Here is a 22242-nt window from a genome sequence, read left to right as displayed (position 1 = left end):
TGGGGATTTAATCACAGACAGGCAAATTCAGGTTATGCAATGATCTTTAATTGGGAGGCGGTCTTGCCCGACAAACCCACTTCCCCCAAAGACTGGACTTTTTGTGATGAGGAAAGTGATGGGGGGAAATGCACTCGAAAGTATGCGATGGCGTTTCCTTGACACAGCCTCCCTGCGATCTGTTCAGAATGAATGCTGATTAAATAGCCAACTTGGTCTAACCTCCCTGCAAATAAATCAATAAACAAGACATGTGGAAGCACCCAAAATCCCAGCTCACCTGTACCACATCCAGCAGGAAGATCTGCAGGAAAAACCCGAGAGCATTCCCCGTGAGCTGGTAGGGGGCGCCTCCAATGGCGTAGCAAACTTTCCGACGCAGCGGCAAGGTTGGTTTCGACTGAAAATGAAATCCTGGCAGGTGAGAACACACCTTGAACCGTCCAACCTCTGCCTTCCCTTGTGTGAGCAAGAGGCGCAAGAACAGAAGGGCAGCAGATCACAAAAGGTCCGCTTAGACTAGCATCCATCTGTGAGGGCCGGATGCCTTTGGGAAGCTCAGAATGCAGAGTCCAGTGGCGCACTCAAGGCAGGACTTTGTGGCAGAGGTCAAGGGCTCCACTCAGCAGAATGTGCTGGAGGGCCCTGAACCAAGCGGGGAGACTTATCACATTTTGAAGCCAGTGAAGCAATAGACATCATGGAGGATAAGGCTATTAACGGCTGCTAATCCTGTCGAATACCTTCTACCTCCACAGCTTGCCAGCTTCCCATGGGCATGCTGTTACTGGGATTATGGTTTTGTATTTTATTGTTAGACATTATGAATTATAAGGGAAGAGTTTCATTTTATTGTGCATTTCTTAATTAGAAGTTTTCATTAGCGTACAGTTTGACTATCTACATTTTGTTGTGTAACTTAATGTTTTCTGTAACTTTTTTTCATGCTGCAACCCACTTTGAGCACAGATTACTGTGGAAAGGCGGCATGCAAATAAACCACAATGATGATCTGGTTGGCCACTGTGAGAACAGGATGCTGGACTAGATGGGCCACTGATCCAGCAGGCTCTTTGTATGTTCTTATGACACTACCATTTTAAGAGCCCCCTAAAGGTGGCTGGACTCATAGAATAGTAGAGTCGGAAGGGGCCTGTAAGGCCATCCAGTCCAACCCCCTGCTCAATGCAGGAATCCAAATCAAAGCATTCCCGACAGATGGCTGTCCAGCTGCTTCTTGACTCCCTGCAGCCCCAGCCAGTGAGCCCAATCGCCAAGGATGAGAGCACCACAGATTCCGCATCCCTGCATAAGACGATTCAGTGGAAAGTCTAGCATTAGGGACCGGGAACCTGTGACTCCAGGCATTGCTGAACTCCAACACCCAGCATCCCTGACCCGTTGGCTATACACGGCAGTGCTGGTGCTCACTAGCAGAGCATCCACTCTACAAGCAGAAGGAGCCAGGTGCAATACCCAGTGGCATCTCCTGGGCAGGGCTGGGAGAGGCCTTTGCCCAAATCCCTGGAATGTCGCTGCCAGTCTGTGTAGAGAATGCTGAGCTAGACAGACAGAAGGTCTGATGTAGAAGGCAGCTTGCTACATTCCTCTACTGCCAATGTCGCTGACCTGGTGCCCTCCAAGCGCTTCGGACTACAACTCCTGTCAGCCCCCGCTGAAGGGCTACCGGTTCGTCATCCCTGCCTGCCACCTCTGGCCTTGGAAGGTCCATATAGCTACTAGCCACCAATAGACCTTCTGGAGTTTCTCTAGCGTCCGTCCCTACATTTAAACTGCAGCGAATTGCCACTGTGTGAAATCCTCTTCCTTTTTTCAGTCTGCCTTCAACCCGCTGTCAGGGAGGGCCAGTGGGTGCCTTTCAAACTGTGTCATGGGAATTGGGAGAAAGATCTTTATCCACCGCTTCTCTCTAAACACAAGCTTTTCAGTGAGCTAGCCAAGGAATTACTACATCGCATCCTACACAAGATCAGGATCTTGGAACACACAGAAAAAGGGCTCTCTCACACACACCTTGCCTCTCCCTTTTACGCCAAGAGGGGACTCAACATTCCTGATGAGACTAAAGTGCAGTTTCTACAGTGCCGAACTGACATGACCTCTCTTGAGCCATGACAGCATCCAAAGTCCAGAGTCCGGCAGGGGTTCAAAAGAGGCAATGGAAGTTTTTTAGGGTGGCTAGTAAAGAATCAGTAGAAAGCACGTGGGAAGGACACCGGAAAAGTCTGCTGGATCAGGAAGCCTGGAGGGGGAACGGGTTGACCTGCCACTCAGTTGAGAAATCCCTTTGAAGCAGATTTTTTTTTAAAAATGTGCTCAAGCTGCACCCACCAGGTTTTACAGTACTAAAGGAGTGAGATTTGACTTGTGTCGTGGGCCCCCATTTTCAGAAGAGAGAGGTGGAGATGCATTGGAATCGGCAGAACAGGGAGTGTGTTTCTGCCACTAATCTCCCTGCAAAGAAATCAGGATGAATGCTGAATAAGCAGGTTGTCTGGAAGTATCCTCTGCCAAAATGCTGACTTCACAGCAGTAGCAAAGAGGCAAATTCCAAAGTGCAGGGTCCCTTTGTGCTAGTCACAGCCAAGCCCCCAGGATTCACTTCTCATTTGCCCTAGGAGTCAATCAGCAGGAAAGGGGAGGCGTTTGCTAGCTACTGAGAAGAGTCCTCTCAGCAACTGATTCCCCTCCTTTCAGTCTGATTGGCTCCAATCATCAAGAAAGGAAAAGGAAACACATTGTTAGCCAAGTAAGAAGACTCTTCTCAGTGGCTAACATGCACCCCTTTCAAGTTGATTGGCTGATACATAGGGACCCTGCTGGGACCCTGCTCCCCAAAAAGTAAGGGACTGACACCCCCGTGACCCTGGACGACTACACCCCTGCTTTTCAGTAGTCTTGCCCAGGATTGAGGGAATTTTCATCTCAAGTAGCCATACCGAAAATGGACACAGGGCACTCTTTATTCTGGATTAGTTAACCCAGAATATTTTTCTCTCTGTCTCCATCCATCAGTGGCTCTTGGCAGAAAAGGGGTTACCCACACCTGGTGTAGTGGTTACAGCATCAGACTAAGACTGGGGGGATCCTGGTTCAAATCACCACTCAGTCATGAACTGTACTGTGTGACCTTCACCATCTCTCAGCCGGTAACCTTCCTCATAGGGTCGTTGTGTGCTACCTTCAGCTCCTTGGAGAGAGTGATAATGATGCCATAAACAGGAGGGGGGAATAGATGGTGAGAAATTTCACATGCTGCTTAAGAATGAGATGGATCAGGTGTCATTGGTTGGAAATTTAGGAGAGCTTATCTTCATGGATGGAGTCAAAGTAAAACAGCCCTATTTTGCCTGTGATTTATGTATTCTGCCCACTGCCTTGCATTGAGAAGACTCCCTGCAAAGTGGCTCCACTGTCTGAAGAATGTGGAGGGAGCTCTAAGATGTATTGCAGCCCTCCCCATCCTGTTGCCCCCCAGTTGTTTTGGATTACAACTCTCATCACCCCGGCCAAATGATACTGGGGCTGATGGGAGTTGGAGTCCAGAACACCTGCAGGGCTCCAGGGGAAGGGTCCTCTTGGTGGTGGCTTCCCAGCTCTGGAACCCTGTGGGCAGGGAGAGAGGGAGGGGGTGCCAATGTAGTCTGCTTGGCACCCTCCCCAGTGGCCTTTTGATTTCAAAGAGCTCTGAACTTATTTGGGCCACATTCACATCGTACATTTATTCCACTCTTATTCCATTTTAAACAGTCATGGCTTCCCCCAAAGAATCTAGGGAACTGTAGCTTGCTTAGGGTGCTGAAAGTTATTAGGAGAGACCCCCTATTCCCCTCACAGAGCTACAATTCCCAGAGTTTCCTGGGAAGAAGAACTGACTGTTAAAACACTCTAAGAACTGTACCTCTGGGAGGGGAATAGGGGATCTCCTAACTGTTGATAGTAAAGCACCAATACATGCTGCAAGTGACATGAACCAGTGGGAGGTGATAGAATTCTGCTCATTCCTCCTCTAAAGTGTTTGTTGTTTTTGCAGTCTTTGCTCCTCCCCTTCCTACCTTCTCTTCCTGCCTTTGTTCTCACTCAGTTAGCAATGACTCCCTGAGTAAAGGCCACATGGCTGCATCAGCATGTATGATTTTTCTTCTTTGTAGTAATAAAATTTACGTTTCTTTATTCTTTAAACTACCAGTCTTAATAGACTCAGTATTTGCTCTACAGCAATATATATCTCTCTCTCTACCAAAAACGCTAACACCAGCAACTCTCACAACTACACAAACTACAGTTCCCAGCATTCTTTGGAGGAAGCCATAACTGTTTAAAGTGGTACAATACTTATTGAAATGTATGCCTACAGGAAGCTAGATTTGAGCTGAACATCAGGAAAAACGTCCTAACTGGAAGAGTAGTACGACAATGGAATAAACTATCTAGGGAAGTGGTGGGCTCTCCAACATTGGAGGCATTGAGGAGGCAGCTGGACCCGCACCTGTCAGGGATGCTCCAAGTTGGATTCCTGCATTGAGCAGGTGGTTGGACTTGATGGCCTTATCAGCCCCTTCCAGCTGTACTGTTCTATGATTCTATGGTGCAGACTTCCGGCTGGATGATGCCTTTCAGCCCTTGTCTTGCCTTGGTTACCGACTGTCGATTTTTGTCGACCGCATTTTACCCTAAACCCCTCAGACACCCCCTTGCCGTGGAACGGTAGATACATTTCATAGACGACAGTTATTCAGCACAGCAACAAGAGAAGGCGATGACAGAGCCAGGGAGGATGTGGGCACAGTTATTAATGCTTTAACAAACTTCACCCACTTGGTCAGCACTCCTGGGGCCAGCCTGCCATTCCCCAGGCAGTGGTCCAAGCAGGGCACAGGCCACAGCACACAGGAAGGACTCAGCTAGCTCTGTTTTTTCATGCAGCGTCCTGGAGCATTAGCGCCCAATTCTGGCATAGCTCATCCACAGACGGAACGAAGCCTGCCTTTTCTCTGCCACTCCGTAACACAAACGTTTGTTGGGTGGCTTACAATAATAATAACAATTAAAAAGGAAGTATAAAATAAATGTAAAAGCATAAAAATAAAAACTAAATTCAACCAAAAAAAATTCAGAGCACAAAAACTCACTCAGGATTAAAAACAGAAAGACCCAGTTTACCTAAGCCAAGTCTGAGGAACCTTTGGCCCGCCAAACGTTGCTGGATTACACCTCCTATCATCCCAGGCCATTGGCCATGCTTGCTAGGGCTGATGGGAGTTGTAGTTCAGCAACATCTGGAGGGCCACAGGTTCAGAAAGGTCATCACCTGGCACTGAAAAGGCCATAAAGATGGGGCCAGGTGAGCCTCCCTGGGAATCCTGTTCCATCACTGGGGTGCCACTACTGAAAAGCCCTGTCCCTGGTGGTTACCCATTTTCCTTCATTTGGCAGGGGCACCTGGAGCAGGGTCTCAGAACAGGATCTTAGGGTTCAGGTGCAAAAGGGAGAAGATGGCCTGTCCGCTAAGTATGTGGTCTACCACCCACCGAGACTCGCCTTCTGTTGATGTGCATCTGCAATTGCTCCCACTCGTTCCATTGCCCATATATCTGTCTTCCCTGCCTCAGATGTCTCCAGCACTGTAAAAATATATGCACTAAATATATCAGCGCAGGAATCAGGCTTCTTTTGTACATTCATACATCAATGGTGCTAAATAATACTTGCGTAATACATAGTAGCATCCATCATTAGGGCTTATCCAGATGAAAAGAGCATGCCTGATCCACATGTTAGCCTTTGCAAGGCAGAAAGAAAAGCATCAAAAGGCAACAGAGAGCGGAGACAAAGCCAAACTGCAAAGCCGGCGGGAATGGATCGTGATGTAGACCAGTTGTGGGGAACCTTTGGCCCTCTAGATGTTGCTGAACTATTATTATTATTAATATTATTTTAATTTATTCCCCATCCTTCACCCTGAGATCCCAGGGTGGGTTACAATAGTTTAAAATGCATCATTAAAAACCAATTAAAAACAACTTAAAATCACATCACCACAAAAAATAGGGTGGGTCCCAAAAATATCCATCTCAGGTGTCAAAAGTCAGGGTAAAGAGATTCATTTTCAGCATTCACCGAAAACTGCACAGTGGGAACTACAACTCCCATCAGTCCCAACAAGCATGGCCAATGGGCAGAGATGATGGGAACTGTAGTTCAGCAACATCTGAAGAGCCAAAGGTTCCCCACGCCTGATATAGACTGACATGAGTCGTCTGCAAACAGATGAACTCACGGAGGGCAGGAGCCCCCTGGCCTTGGTCCTGCCATCTATGCGTTTGAATTCCATTCTTCATGGGGTCCTGCCTACGCACACCTCAAATCACTGGAGACTGGTGACTCCAAAGTCAGTGGGGCAGTGAATCCAGTCCTGGTTTTAGTCTGAACTTTCAAGGAGCTGTCCAAGGTGGTGTTGACATCAGAGCCACCAGTCTCCATTGCCCCAAATTTTGCAAGGTGCAGATCTCAAACATCAAGCTGGCAGTGGGTACACAAAGCCAGACCCTTCCGTGTGTGAGCTCTTGGAGGTGTGAGCAAGGCAGGGTCCGCAGGTGCAGTTCCCCTCTCTCACAATACATAGACAAGCCTTCTCTAACCTGGTGCCCTCCAGACGATTTCAGCAGATGGGGGAAGGCACAGAGCAGCGAGGTATCTGTCCGGGGGGGGGGGGCTCAGGCCTTTCTGTCTGGGCCTTGGAAAACTGCCATTGCTGTACCCCTGCCTAGCTCTGCTCTGCCCCCTCCCCGAGTGTGGTTGCCTGACACGAATGAGTCTGTGAACTGTGAGAATGCCTCTTCTTGGCCGGGGTGGCGAACAGAGAGGGGAGTGCGAGTGTGTGTATCAAGGCAACACTTGCATTCAGTGCTCCACGCACTTCTGCCTCTGGCTCTCAGCACCTCTGACCACGTGGCCCCTGAAAGGTTGCCCGAAAGGGAACACGGCCCTCAGGCTCAAAAGATGCTCCCCATTCCTCTGTGTTAGAGGGTAGAGCTGGGCATGTCACGTGGCCTGCCCTGCCCCCCCCAAGCTCCCCTAACGTGTCTTAGAAGAGGCTGTGCCACGGTCAGCACTGTTGTGAGGCTGGACCTCTCGTCGGGTCAGCTCATGTACATGAAATGGGAGGGGGCACCCTCTTGCCCTTTGCCTCATGTATTGGGCAGGCCCTGACCCTGGGCCTAGACTGGGCAGGTATGTGTGCTTTCCCCAGGAGGAACAGCACTCTGCGCATGCTCAAAAGCACAGTCTTCCCTAAGGATACTGTCAGCACTGAGACCTGCTAGTGAGCTCAGATGGCGGCCTCGTAAACGCTGAAGTACTCCCTCTGCCAGCGCCAACGGCCAGCGCTGCGGTACGGAGGCAAGTGTGCTGGGCCAATTCTTGCCCATTAGATCAGTGTGCAAGATGTGCATTTGACCCGTCATTCCACGTGTTTGGAAAGGTCTTGGCACCAAGATGCATCAGGTCAGCTCTCTGCCTAAGGCAGAAAATCCAAATAGCGCATTTTTCCATTACCTGATATCCTTGCAACTAGAGATGACGGGAACTCAAGTCAGGAGCTCTGCCCCTGAGCTACGGCGGTCCTGCTATGTACAGCTGCCACTGCTCTTACTTCTCCTCTTCCCTTTGCAACTATCTTGCCTGCCACTGGCGTAAATTCGTCATATTTTTGTTATGGCCAAGGCAGAGAATGACACAATCGCACAAGTCAGGCTGCAGAAATACCATACATTCAAAGCAGACAGACACGCAAAAAAATTACAGGAACTGTAGTTTATCCCTCACAGAACTACAATTCCCAGCACCTTAACAAGCTACAGTTGATTCTTGGAGGGATGAGGCATATGTTTTAAATGTATGGTGTGTGTGCAAGGGTGTAGTTATCCGGGATCACAAGGGGTCATACTTGTTTGGCAGCGGGTTCCAGCCAGGTGCCTATGCAGGGGCCAATCAACATGAAAGGGGTGCATGTTAGCCACTGAGAAGAGCCCTTTCCCTTTCCTGCAGATTGGAGCCAATAAGAATGAAAGGAGGCATGTCAGCCACCGAGAAGACTCTTCTCAGTAGTTAACACACAGCCTCCGCTTTCATGCCGATTGGCTCTTTGTAGTGGAAGGCAGCAAGGGAGAGGAGGGAAAGTGGGAGTGGCTGCGAGGGGATCTTGGCGTGGCTATCACAAAGGGCCCCTGCACTTCTGAATTTGCCACCGCACCACTGGTGTCTAGGCACCCGGCTCCTCTCCGTGTCACTTGCGCAAGGAAGTGCAACCTTCGCCGAGGAGCGGCTGTCTGGCTCAGAACTTGGCAAGCAAATAGCCCAGGAGCCAGCCGCCCCCTCCCTCCCGCCCCACCCGCCTGCTTGCCTGCCTTTTCGTCCCTTTAAAATGCCACCTCCGCTCAAATATAGAAAGCGACTTAGCACAGCCTGTGCGCGCTCCTCTGCCGGCTTCGTGCCATTCCCCTGAGTCACGCTGACTCGGAGGAAGAAAAAAACACCCCGCCGCGCCGCTTTTTGTCGAGCAAGCTGCTAGTCCTGGCTGACGCCGACGCCCCTCCCCCTGCCCTCTCCTCCGCGCCGGCTGCTCGCCGTACCTCGCGCCGGCTGGGCTGCTGGGCGCTCTTCCCGGGCGCCGGCTCCTGGGGTAACCCTGCCCGTGCCGGGGCGTCGCCCTGGCCTTCTCCCTGGAGCATGGATTGCGTTACGAGCATCGCACACGCACACCCGCCGCCGGCAGAGATGCAAAGCGAGCGGGAAGAAGAGGACGGGACCGCGATCCCCTCCTGGAGCCGCCCGGTCCAAGCATGCTTCTCGCTGCCCGGGGGAGCAGGCGAGGGGAAACCCCGCGCGCAGCCTTGAAAATGACCCGCCAGCAAGGGGGTGGGACCCGGAGGCTTTTCCGGACACACGCGCGGAGGGGGCGGGCGGGAGACGGACTCTGCCTGCTGCTGCGGCCAGGAACTGCCTGCGAGTGACGCGCGGAAATTGACCAGCCCGCGGGAGGAGATTGACTAAAGAGAGAGAGATGGCGGAAGGGGAGCCCTGACCTCCCTGCCAGGGCGCAGACCCCGGCTCTGTTTGCGGTCCGAGCGGGCGCTGGTGAATAGCGTCTCACTGGCCCCTGCGACTGGGCAGAAGGTGTGACTCCCTCACCCCGCCTCGCCTGGGGAAATAAAACGTGATAACCCCCTTGATCTGGGATTGGGTAGGTTGGTTTTAGCAGGTCGGAGAGGAAGCGTCGGCAGCCCCTGGAGGCTTTGGGGCTGGGATCGAGGCAGGATCAAGAAATGCAGCGGGAGGGGGCTGCAGCCTGCGGATAACGCCTTTTCAGGGCCGCTTTTGACGCGGAGTAAGTTGCTCTCCCCCCCTCCCGCGTGCACTCTCTTCAAGAGCGCAAAGCTGCGGCCTTTTTACTCGGAAGTAAGCGCCACTGGGCCGCCTCCTAGCGCGGCCTTCACCCGGGACCACGCTCACTGCCCTGCTCGCAATGAAGTCATCGCAGGCGATTAGCTCCGTCTGGAAACAGAGACGAACCGCCGGAGCCCCGGAATGCGGTGCAGACCAGCGGAGAGGGCAGCGGGATGGCGCCGCGGCCCGCCTCTCCAAGGGAGAAGGAGGATGGGAACTGCAGACATGGGATCAACTTCTTGGGCGGCCCGAACAAGCCCTCGAACAGAGGGAGGGGAGCAAAATCTAAAGGGCCCCCTAGTCCAGGGGTGCGGATCCTGCGCCGCCGCCCTCCAAACGCTACTGGACTGGAGCCCCCACCCGCCCCAGCCAGCATAGCCGAGTGGCCGGGCGTAGGAAGCTGCCGCGTACTGAGAGTCAGACCCACCTAACTCAGTGCATCGTCTGCACTGACTGGCAGCGGCTCTTCAAGGTGCAGGCAGGGAGTCTGTCTCCCAGCCTTACCTGGAGACGCCATTGGGGCTTGAACTTGGGACCGTTCTGCATGCAAGGCAGATGTACTGCCACAGAGTTACGGCCCTTCCCCAAAGGCGTGATGGGCGTTGGAGTCCGGCAACAGCCGGGGCATTGCAGGTTCTCCACCTCTGGTCTAGTTCAGCGCAGTTTCCAACTCTGGCGAACAGATGTGAAGCTTGCAAGCAGGCCATGCAAGCAGCATGCTTCTCCTGATGTGTGCCCACTAGCAGCTGGTATTCAGTGGTATACTGCCACTGAACATGGAGGTTCTATGTAGCCATCTTGACGTACAGCCATTAAATCTCACTGCCTTTTGCATGCATTTGCTAATCCCCTTTTAAAGCCATGTAAGCCTTGCCACATCTCGTGGCAGTGAATTTTTGGAACACAGGAAACTGCCTTATAGCCAATCAGGCCATTGAGCTCAGTATTGTAAACTGGCCACCAGCGGCTCTCTAGGGTTTCAGGCAGAAAGGTCTTCCCCATCCCTGGGACTGAGCCAGATACCTTCTGCATGCCAAGCACGTGATCTACCACAGAGCTACAGCCTTACCTAAGTTAGTATGAATCCTGTGTGAAGGTCTCTTTTTTTGCGGGGGGCGGTGGAGGCTGAAGCTCAGTGATACCACCCATGCTTTGTTTGCACACAAAAGGTCCCAGGTTCAATCCTGGCATCTCCAAGTACTGCTGGGAGAGAGACCAGTAGTGTAGTGGCAAGTTCAGAAGTGCAGGATCCCTTCATGATAGTCACAGACACACCCTCCCCCTTTTTGTGTGTGCTGAGAATGAGATCCTTGTTAATGCAGGCATCACTAGGAGCTAAAAAGCATGAAAGGGGAGTGTTAATTGCTGAGATGAGTCTTCTCAGTGGCTGACTCACCTCCTTTCACTCTGATTGGCTCTAAATCAGCAGGAAAGGACAAGATAGCAGGCCAGAAGACTCTTCTCAATGGCTAATCCACTCTCCTTTCATACTGACTGGCTCGTAGGATGTTGGAGACATTGGGACCCTGCTCCCAAAAAAGTAAGGGGTCTAAGACTCCCCTGAATCCCTGGACGACTACACCCATGAGAGAGACCTGCCTGAAACCATAGGGAGATGCTGCCAGTCGGTGTGGACAACAATGAGCTAGGTCAGGGGGTCACAAACTGTGGTCCATGAGCTTCATCTGCAGCATGTCCGCATTAAACAGTCATACTGATTTTTAACTGAGTTTTCATTGCTTCTTTTATTTCTTATATCGCACTTTAATTTGAGTTCTGGGGAATGCAAATAATAATGCAATAAAATACAATATATAAGAAATGAGAGGAGCAACAAAAATACTGTTAAAAATCATGCAGCATTTGGCACAGCACGTCACAATTTCTACAACAGGCAGAAAAGCCATGAAGTGGTCTGCCAAGACCATCAAATAATTTTCAAGTGTGTGTGGAATTTGGGGACCACAGAGCTAGATGAACCAGTAGCCTAGCTCAGCATAAGGCTGCCTCCTATGTCTGCCCTCAGTCTCCCACCCTTCCTCTTTTTGGGGTGATCACGGAAAAGGAAGCTGACCGCCAGGACCACCCCCTGGCCTGGTTGCAAGTAAGAAGGTGAGCAGAGGGGGGGCTGGAGGAGGAGCACCCCATTTGCCCTAATGGGCCAGTCTCCACAGCGAGTCCAGGACCTCGCTCCAGCCCGGCCTCTCTTGGGAGCCCTCCTGCAAACACGGCTGAGTGGGTCCCTTGACATCTGCCCAAAGTCCTGTCCTGGTTGGCGGCATCTCTGCTTAAAAGATTCAGCTGCTAGTTCTGAAGAATGATTTTCTTGTCTGCTTTATATCATCCCACTCTGGCATGGGTTAACTTGATTTACAAAAAAAAGCCCACACCGTTTTGCAAGGTGAGTCACAAAAGCTCATTAATTACAGTGACGAGAGGCTGAATAAGCAGGACTTTGTCTCTCCAACTTGAGGTTTTGTTCTGTATGACTAATAGGACTCCCACTGTTTCACCTCCTCATCCACCCACTTGCAGAGATAGGCTGGCCTACTCTGCCTTCCCCAACCTGGTGCCCTCCAGATCGTTTGGATGACAGCTCCCATCAACTCCAGCCATTGTCCAAAGCATCTGGAGGGCACTAGGTTGGGGAAGGCAATAGATTGATGGGGGAGGGAAAGGGGCACAATGGAGCAGAAATGTACTTGAGAAATCAATCCTATCTTTCTTTTTTTTTTTTAATCCCACCTTTCATCCCCAAAGAGCCCAGGATGGCAAACAACAAAGAAGTGATGCAATTAAAAATGTTTACATTTAAAAGCATTAGGAGCATCTAAAACATTTAACAACAGTTGCAACCCCCCAGCACAAATAAGTCCAAGGTTGCCAGGAATAGTAGCTTTCAGCCATCCAATGCCTGGGCATACAGCAACGTTTTCAACTTCCTTCTGAATGTTAATAATGAGGGGGCCAGGCACACCTCACCAAGGAGGGCATTCCACAAATGGGGAACCGCCACTGAGGAGGCCCTGCCGTGGGTTGCCGCCAACCAAAGGCAGCCCCACCAACAAGGCTGGCCCTGAGATTATCCAAAGAGCCCAAAGAGAAACAAAATCCTTTGAGGCCTAGTCCTTCAACTACTTTGCTCCTTGTTGCTGTGTGTTTGTGCTAAATGCTGAACCAAACACTCACTGAGAAGGTGTGTTGGAAGTGGGGCAAGAGCAACTCTTGCTTTTTTGAAGAAAACAGGAGTTGCTCTTGCCCCACTTCCAACGCTCCTCACTATTCCTGTGCAAAGGAACTCATTCAAACATCCTTAGAAGATTTGCCCATACCAGAAAATCAGTAGCTGGGCCAATTCGACTCAGGCAGCCCCAGGGAAACACATTATTGTATACAGAGACATAAATGTGACTCTGAATATGAATGTAGGTCTTTACAGGATCCCGGTATAATCCTGCTTCGCAACACTTCTTCAGAAGTGAACCATCTTTAGAATACAATCTTAATAATAATACAGAGTTAATATATGCCCCACATGAGGTTACACATTTCCAATACAAACACGTTTTATAATGCTAATATAAACACTTGAATGGACAACTATTTAAAAGTTTTGTAAACTCACTGTCTTAGAGCAACACGCGCTGTGGGAGCAAAGGTAAGAACGGAGAGCATTCTTTAATTATACTTTGATGTCTCTTAGGACCAAAACATATTTATTTCTCCAAGAGAGGAAATAGCTGAGAAACAAACCAAAAACTTTCAATAATACAATTACAATACTACCCCAGGCAAATTTGGAAAGAAAGTAAATCCAAACCTCAAATCATTGGCAGCAGTTCAAGTCACTCTAGTGGCAATGAGTTGTTCGGGCAGTGTATTAATTTCACTCATAAGAGTTTTTTTTATATACAGTTCCTTTAAAGGCACACACCAAACATCCTCCATATTTAAAGTGATCCCTGATATGGGAGTTACTAGTAATATGAGGGTCAATACCAGAGTGGACTATATAGTCCCTAAGGCTTTTTGTGCGTCTAAATCCAGTACGTGGTGCAATACTGCAACCAGATGAGTGGCTCACAATACGCCAATGTTTAAGTGAGACTATTCTAAGGGACATGGTATCCTATTTCCAGGGCTCCTATCAGAATATCTCAATAGCCTGCATCTAGAAATTGCCTCTGCACGTCTTTCAGCATCTCTGATAATGTTGTTGTTATGTGCCTTCAAGTCGATTATGACTTACGACGACCCTATGAATCAGCGACCTCCAAGAGCATCTGTCGTGAACCACCCTGTTCAGATCTTGTAAGTTCAGGTCTGTGGCTTCCTTTATGGAATCAATCCATCTCTTGTTTGGCCTTCCTCTTTTTCGACCCCCTTCTGTTTTTCCCAGCATTATGGTCTTTTCTAGTGAATCATGTCTTCTCATGATGTGTCCAAAGTATGATAACCTCTGTTTCATCAATAGTGACAGTTCTGGTTTAATTTGTTCTAACACCCAATTATTTGTCTTTTTCACAGTCCATGGTATGTGCAAAGCTCTCCTCCAGCACCACATTTCAAAAGAGTTGATTTTTCTCTTATCTGCCTTTTTCACTGTCCAACTTTCACATCCATACATAGAGATTGGGAATTCCATAGTCTGAATGATCCTGACTTTGGTATTCAGTGATACATCTTTGCATTTGAGGACCTTTTCTAGTTCTATCACAGCTGCCCTCCCCAGTCCTAGCCTTCTTCTGATTTCTTGACTATTGTCTCCATTTTGGTTAATGACTGTGCTGAGGTATTGATAATCCTTGACAAGTTCAATGTCCTCATTGTCAATTTCAAAGTTACATAAATCATAGGGTAACCTCTATCCGCCAACTAATGTCTAAATCTGATTTTTTTGGGGGGGGGTAGCATATTCCTTCTCCTGCGAGGAATTCCTTTTAAGATGTCAGCATTGTCCATACGGTAAATTCCTGTGTAAGTGTGATGGATGAAAAGTGCAAAAGAGAATTTCTATCAGTAGATTTAATAAATTTTCTCAGAATTAACTGATCCTGCTGGCAATAGACACTCCAAGAACAGGTACACAGACTCCTAGATTCTGTGATCTAGGGGATTTTCCTAGATTCCAAGCTGTCGATGGAGGCCCAGCTGGTTTCAGTTGCCAGCTACGGCCAGTCTTGGACTAGGATAACCTAGCTGCATTATCCATTTGATAACCTCCCAACTGGAGCACAGCAATGCATTGTATGTGGGTCTTCCCTTGAAGGCAGTCCAGTAGCTGCAGCTGGTGCAGAATGCTGGCTGCCTGGTTTTTATTTGGGGCAGCAAGGTAGGAGCATGTGACTCTGATCTTGAGAGCCCTTCACTGGCTGCCAGTGAGCTACCAGGCGCGATGCAAGATGTTAGTACTAGTGTAAAATGCCCTGAATAGCTCAGGACCCAAACACTGAATGGAGAGTCTCCTATTATGGATGGAAAGATCTGTCAGTTTCGGTTGCCTTTGTCATTTTTTTCCAGTCTTAAATTCAGGTCTCCCTATTTCTGCAGCAACTTCTCATGAAAATTCTCCTGTGCAAATTTCTCCTGATAAACACGTTTGTCTGCAGTTTTGACTAGTGTACGCATGTTTGCAAGCAGTTTCTCCTAATATAATGCATTTTTGTATGTTATTTTCATGAATATGTTCATGTTATACACATTTTCCCCTAATATATTAATTTTTGTAAACATTGGTTAGCTGGAGACCTGTCTAGCAAAATTCAGACAAATGCAAATTTTTGAAGGATGGCTGGGTTTGAGTTCTCATATTGTTTCAGAACGTGCAACTGTGATCAATTTAAATGCAAACTTTCTCCCCTATCTCCAGCCCCCACACATCTACCAACCAGCTGGCATTTTGAAATCTGCCAGGAATAGGGTTGCCAGGTTCAGGGCTTGAGTATGATCCTGTATCTTTAGGAGAAGAGAAAGTCAGCCAAGTGCAGGTGTTCTTGCAAGACTGTAATGGGAAAAACCACAAGATGGAATTCTTCCTTCCCCCTGCGCAACTTTTAAAGATACAGAAGACCTCTGGGAGGCTGGGCCTGGCAACCAAGAGGTCTTCTGTATCTTTAAAAGCCTAGCCAGGAAGGTCCTGCTTGTGGTGCCCTCAATGGGCATGGCCCATGGAGCTGCTACAGATGGCAGAGCCTTCTTAGTGGTGGCACCTCTGTTATGGAACTCCCTCCCTGTGAAGATTTGATTATATCCCTCACTATTGTGGGGCAGGCAACAACTAAAAATGCATTTATTTCTCAAAGTTGGAATGACTTTACTGTCCTTTCTCGTTGTATCTATGCTGCATTGTACTGCTTTTACTTATGTACTAGAAACAAAAAATACATAATAACCTCTGTAATCCTTACAACACATTTGTCAGATAGGCTGGAATTATCCCTATTGTGCGGACAGGGGAAACAGGTATACCTAAAATCACCGAATAATTTTGTGACAGAGGTGAGACCTGAACCAAGACTTCTTTGCTCATATTCATGAAACTCAATCCTATACAGTTTTACCTGGAAGTAAATCCCATGAATGCGGCTTACTTCCCAGTAAGTGCATGGGATCTTAACTATTCACTACCATTTCTCTCATGTTTTAACAGGATTTACAAACAAAAGAATAAGAGGTTCCTCCCCTACCTAATTTCAATATTTATCATTGCTGGAGCCAAGAAGGATATCTTGCACTGAGGGAGAAGGGATTTTTAACAGGTTCCAAGGTAGCTCATGGCTCAAGAATGCAGTGTTGAATTGCTCCAGTGAGGGATTAATTAAACAGTTTCACTGAGGCCGTTGAGAGGCCAGGAAGCAGTCAGTTAGCAGAGGCTATGATGCCAACTGAAACGTCCAATGCCCACAAGCTGTAGTTTCTTGGCACTGAATTTTGAAAGAGCCAGTTACTACCTGCTGGGCTGCACTCATCCAAAACAATGACAACAAAAAACCTCATGGATGGTCATTCTACGCATTACACAGACAAAGGTGCAACTTGTGTGTTGTGTAGAAGGCCACTTGACGGAGGGCCATAGCTACAAGGGGTCCCTTGGGGCATCACCCCATTCTGTCACCTAAGCCCCCTCCCTGACTTTTCAGCTTTCAATTTAAAAAGAAAGTATCTAGTCCTTTTACATTTGGAGGTTAAAAAAGGAAAAACATGCAAACATCTCTAGAAAGCACTAATGAAAGAGTCTTGTGATGCCTTAAAGAATAATAATAGACTTATTTGTAAACATCTTAGAGGTTTTTTTACAATCAGGAGGTATATAATTTTTTAAAATAAATAAATAGAGGCATAAACTATCATGGGCTAGTCATTTTTCAGCATAAAGGTAAAGGTGTCCCTGCACTTGTAGTGCAAGTCGTTTCCGACTCTTAGGGTGACGTCTTGCAACATTTACTAGGCAGACCGTATATATGGGGTGGGATTGCCAGTTCCTTCCCCGGCCTTTCTTTACCCCCCAGCATATGCTGGGTACTCATTTTACCGACCACGGGTGGATGGAAGGCTGAGTGGACCTCGACCCCTTTTACTGGAGATTCGACTTCCTCCTTCCGTTGGAATCGAACTCCAGCCGTGAGCAGAGCTTCGGCTGCGTTACCACCCCTTATCACACACAGGGAATTAACTGTTTACTCTTAATACAACTCAGCTTCCCCACCCCCCATTCTGCTGCTCCTCTTCAGGAGTGGTCTCATTACTGCCTCTTTCAGGCAGCCAGGGACCACCCCCTCTCGCAGAGAGGCATTAATCACTTCCCTGGCCCAGCTGGCTGTTCCATCCCTGCTAGCTTTTATTAGCCAAGAAGGGCAAGGATCCAGCACAGAAGTGGTTTCATGAACCTGTCCAAGCACCTTGCCAACGTCCTCAAGCAGCACCAACTGAAACTCATCCAAGAAATCGGGACAAGGCTGTGCTCTGGATACCTCGCTTGATTCAGCTGCTATAACACTGGAGTAGGGTTGCCAGGTCCCCGGTTTTCTGCCGGAGTCTCCGGCAAAAGGGGGCCGTCTCCGGCCTCTGGCCGTAGTTTGTTTGAAGCTGTTGATCTCCGGCTTTTCAGTGTCTCCCTCAGGCACGCATGCGTGATTGACTGGCCGCCTTCCCGCCCTTTGTCATTGAGGGAGGGACTACTAGAGAGACAGGAAGTGAGCAAAGTGTAGCCGCCGCCCCTGGAGCAAGAAGGCCTCGTCGGAGGAGGCCGGCCCAGCTTGTTGGTAGCTAGGCCTCTGCTTGGGAGTCGTTGCGCCAGGGAAACAGACTTGGTAGGCCTGAGAGAGAGAGAGGGGGGGGCAGGCAACTGAGCTGTGGAGTGAGCAGATTCAGCCCCACTACACCTTCTGCTATTGCAGACAAATACCCCCTGGGTCATTGCTCCCACTCTTTATGGACTCCATAACTGAAAGTAAACTGAGCTGCTAGAGCCATGAGGAGGGGGAATTGGCAGGTGAGATGTAAGTTTAAAGATTCCTCTCTCCTTTCCAACATTTGCATTGTTAACCAGCCTGGGATGGGGTGAAACAGAAATATCCCAGATAAAGTAAAATAACATGCCAGTTCTCCCCTGCTTTCACTTTACATTATTTTGGCTACCACAGGTTTGGGAACCTGCATTTGCTAAAATAATATGTAGTCCCTTCTGTCCTTAGGCTGAAATTCTGTGCACACACAAGCTTAATTACTATTAAACTCAGCACTTACTTCCAAGTAAATGTATGTGAGACTGGGCTGCAAGAGGCACAGAACAGAACATGAAGAAATAATAACTCTGAACTGAGTCTGACTGCTTGTTTCTTGAAACCACATTTTTAAACTTGTGCATAAAATAAGCTAGCTGGTTACAAAGTGATTGCTTGCCAGAAATCTAAGGATGTGTAAACACAAGCTGAAGAGTTGTTGGAAATTATCAGGGATGAAGTGTATGTATAGTATTACTCAAACCTGTAGAGCGACATCGTATTGAACTGATGTTTCCTTTAGCTTGTAAATAAAGAAACTGCTTGAAAATTACTGCACAATATAGAAGGTTCAACTGTAATTATTTTATCTCAGAGTGCCTGCTGAACGTTTCAGCTATTTTACAGTTTATGACTGCAGCTTACAAACTGTTGGGAACTTTGTAATGTTAGTTTAGTGAAGATATAGTCATGTTAAGGGCTGTCATGTCAGCTTGTTGTTTCTAATGGTTACAGATGATCCATTGTGTCCCAGCTCAGTCACAATGCAACATAATCTGAATCATGTTGTCTTCTGGCTAATCAATAAATGACTCTAGTTAGTTAAAAGCAGCTGTGGGGAACCTGTGGCCCTTTAGTTGTTGTTGAACTACAACTCCCATAATCCCTACCTAGCTATTAACAATGCTTGCTGGGGATGATGGGAGTTGTAGTTCAGCAACATCTGGTGGGCCAAAGGTTCCACACACCTGATTAAAATTGTCAGCTAATACATGATGGGAGCTGTGGGTGGAAACTCCCATTGGGTCAATAAACTGATTATCAGAGGGCTCTGATCCTGCAAATATCCAGTTGCCACATACACTACAGTTCAAGATCCACCAGCCACTACAGCAGGTCTGGGGAAACCATGGCCCTCCAGATGTTGTTAGACTCTAACTCAGCCTTTCCCAACCAGTGTGCCTCCAGATGTTGTTGGACCACAATCCCCACCTTTCCTGACCATTGGCAATGCTGTCTGAGGCTGATGGGAGTTGTGGTCCAACAACATCTGGAGGCACACTGGTTGGGAAAGGCTGCTCTAACTCCTGTCAGTCCCAGCAAGCATAGCCAATAGTCAGGAATGAATGGAGTTGTAGTCCAACATCTGGGTGCCATAGGTTTCCCCACCCTGCATTATAACACTGCCAGATTTAAAAAAGCAAATTCCTGAAGGAAGGGCTCAGTGGTATACCACATGCTTTGAACAGGAAACGTTCTCCAAGTCAGGCTGGGAAAGACCCCAGTCTGAAATCCTGCAAAACAATACTCAGCTAGTTGGACCAATGGCCTGGCTTAATGCAAAGCAACTTCCTATATGCCTTTTAATTAACAGTAGTTTACCATTTCTGGAAGGTTGTAATGTTGTGAGAAACTATGTCTGCTGGAATTTGCCCTTCTGGGCAATTTTGAAAGTCCCTGTGGTATTTAATATGGCATCTGTAACAGCCAGTACATCTGCCCTTAAACTAGCTTTGCTTTCTTTTTTATGAAATTAACAGTTCGATTCCATGTATGTTTACCCGGAAGTCTAACCCACTAACAATATTTATTCCCAGTCCTAAATATGCATAGGACAGCAACCTAAATTATCACTGATTTCACTGAATGTGGTCGCACCATGAGTGCAACCCAGCTCCTCGCTGATTGCAGCAGAATTAATTCTGTATGTACTGCCTTATTAAGACACAGCAACAGATTTATTAAATATCTAAAAGACTGGAATGATTGCATGACTAACCAGAAATCTGTAAGCTATATGCAAAGCAAAGCTTCATTATGAAATGTTAATGTCTAGAATAATTTATGCAATGAAAAGCTCAAAGTAAAAAGGCTGATTGAGGTTTAAAAGGTTAACAAAAATAGCTGTAACTTCAATACTTAACAGCACAATCCTATGAATGTTTACTCATAAGTCCCACTGTTTCCATAGGGCGGGGCATATACAACCTACTATATGTATTTAGGATTGAAGCCTGTTGTTGTTATGTGCCTCCAAGTCGACTATGACTTATGGCAACCCTATGAATCAGTGACCTCCAAGAGCATCTGTCATGAGCCACCCTGTTCAGATCTTGTAAGTTCAGGTCTGTGGCTTCCTTGATGGAATCAATCCATCTCTTGTTTGGCCTTCCTCTTTTTCTACTCCCTGCTGTTTTTCCCAGCATTATTGTCTTTTCTAGTGAATCATGTCTGCTCATTATGTGTCCAAAGTATGATAACCTCAGCTTTGTCATATTAGCTTCTAGTGATAGCTCTGGTTTAATTTGTTCTAACACCCAATTATTTGTATTTTTCGCAGTCCACCTCTGTCTGAATACTGCTTACCATGAAGACCCTATCTGGGATCAACTGGAAGGCAGTCCATTTCCATTTTGCATCACCCTAAGCTTGTGAGAAAGAATGACCTTGTCACTTCAGATGGACCTAGGAACACCCTGTTTTAGGTAAGATTTCTATTTTAATCTCCAGAGAATTTTTTTGGAATGGTATGCTCCAAGCAACTGTGGTTGATACAATGTATCATGTTTAATGATGTCACTAGGGCCCGCCCCATGATGTCACTAGGGCCCGCCCCATGACATCACTAGGGCCCACCCTGTGACATCACTAGGGCCCGCCCCATGACGTCACTAGGGCCCGCCCCCATTTTCTCAGGTTCTGGATGGTTCCGACCTGGCAACCCTACACTGGAGTCTAAGTCCTGGTGGATGGTAAAGATTTTATCCTGGCAGTGCCTAGCAAATTCATTACAGCGGGCCTCAGATGGTTCTACCTTGTCCCTGGGTCCAGAGTATAATAGCCCCCGGACAATTCTGAAGAGCTTTGCTGGGCGGCAGATTGATGATTTGATAGTGGCAGCAAAATATTGTTTTTTTGCTGCCCTCACTGCCCCTAAATACAGCTTACCATATGCACTTACCAGTGTATAATTTCATCCACTAGGAGTTCGCTTCCATCTGCACTCAAGCCGTCTCCTATATTTCATCGCTCTCAGCGCTGGGGTATACCATGCAGCTGTATGAGCTCTAAATAGGAGAGGGCGCTCAGGAGCAATCATGTCAACCGCCCGAGTCATTTCTGTATTCCACAGTTCAACCAGGGTTTCGACAGGAGCGCCAGCCCTATCAGCCGGAAAACTCCCCAGAGCCCTTTGGAAACCATCCGGATCCATTAGTCTCTGGGGGTGGACCAACTTAATAGGTCCCCCACCCTTGCAGAGGGGAAGCCGCTGTAAGTCTAAACTTCAGCAAGCAGTGATCTGTCCATGACAGAGGGACTGATGTAAGGCCCTCCACATTCAGATCACCAACTCCATGTCCAGATGCAAAAACCAAAACCAATTTTATACACCTTTGTCATGCCACCTCTGACTCGCCTTTTCTCTAAACTAGAAAGCCCCCAATGCTGCAACCTTTCCTAATAGGGGAGTTGCTCCATCCCCTTGATCATTCTGCCTGCCCTTTTCTGAACCTTTTCTAACTCTACAATATCCTTTTTGCAGTGAAGCAACCAGACCTGCACACAGTATTCCAAATGAGCTTGCACCATAGATTCGTATAACAGCAGTGTGATATTGGTAGTTTTATTTTCAATTCCTTTCCTAATGATCCCTAGCATGGAATTCACCTTTTTCACAGCTGCTGCCCACTGGATCGACATCTTAATCGAACGATCCACTACAACCCCAAGGTCCTGTTCCTGGTCAGTCACCCCCAATTCAGACCCCATGAGTGTATAGGTGAAAGTAAGATTTTTTGTTCTGACATGCATCACTTTACATTTGCTTACTGAAATGCATTTGCCATTTTACTCAGTTTGGAGAGATCTTCACAATCCCTTTTCATTTTAACAACCCTAAACAATTTAGTATCATCAGCCAACTTGGCCATCTCAGTGCTCACCCCAACTCTAGATTGTTTATGAACAAGTTAAAAAGCACCAGTCCTTGAAGAACTCCATGTTCTACATCCCTCCTTTGGGAGAACTGTCCGTTTCTTCCTATTGTTTCTTA

At 47.8% G+C, this 22242-nt stretch overlaps 1 protein-coding gene and 1 long non-coding RNA gene across 7 annotated transcripts in view; one reads left to right on the top strand and one right to left on the bottom strand.

Moving 5' to 3' along the window:
• LOC133386995 (sodium-dependent lysophosphatidylcholine symporter 1-like) overlaps window positions 1-9069 on the bottom strand; it is a 50222-nt gene extending 41153 nt beyond the window's left edge. Inside the window, exons 1-2 of one of the 2 annotated variants that reach the window (XM_061630877.1) lie at window positions 8655-9069; window positions 281-400 (exon numbers count right to left, since the gene is read on the bottom strand). In XM_061630877.1, coding sequence (XP_061486861.1) covers window positions 281-400; window positions 8655-8771 — 237 coding nt within the window. In that variant the 5' untranslated portion in view covers window positions 8772-9069. The remainder of the gene's footprint in view (window positions 1-280; window positions 401-8654) is intronic. The other variant, XM_061630876.1, reaches the window with a different exon arrangement.
• LOC133386996 (uncharacterized) overlaps window positions 8481-22242 on the top strand; it is a 34095-nt gene continuing 20333 nt past the window's right edge. The window contains exons 1-2 of one of the 5 annotated variants that reach the window (XR_009763331.1): window positions 8481-9265; window positions 20530-20674. This is a non-coding gene — a long non-coding RNA (uncharacterized LOC133386996). The other 4 variants (XR_009763332.1, XR_009763335.1, XR_009763333.1 and 1 more) reach the window with 4 other exon arrangements.

This window comes from Rhineura floridana, chromosome 6 (assembly GCF_030035675.1).
Source record: "Rhineura floridana isolate rRhiFlo1 chromosome 6, rRhiFlo1.hap2, whole genome shotgun sequence".
Taxonomy (NCBI): Eukaryota; Metazoa; Chordata; class Lepidosauria; order Squamata; family Rhineuridae; genus Rhineura; species Rhineura floridana.
Note: the sequence above shows the minus strand (reverse complement) of the source record. Positions and strands in the feature narration are given on the sequence as shown.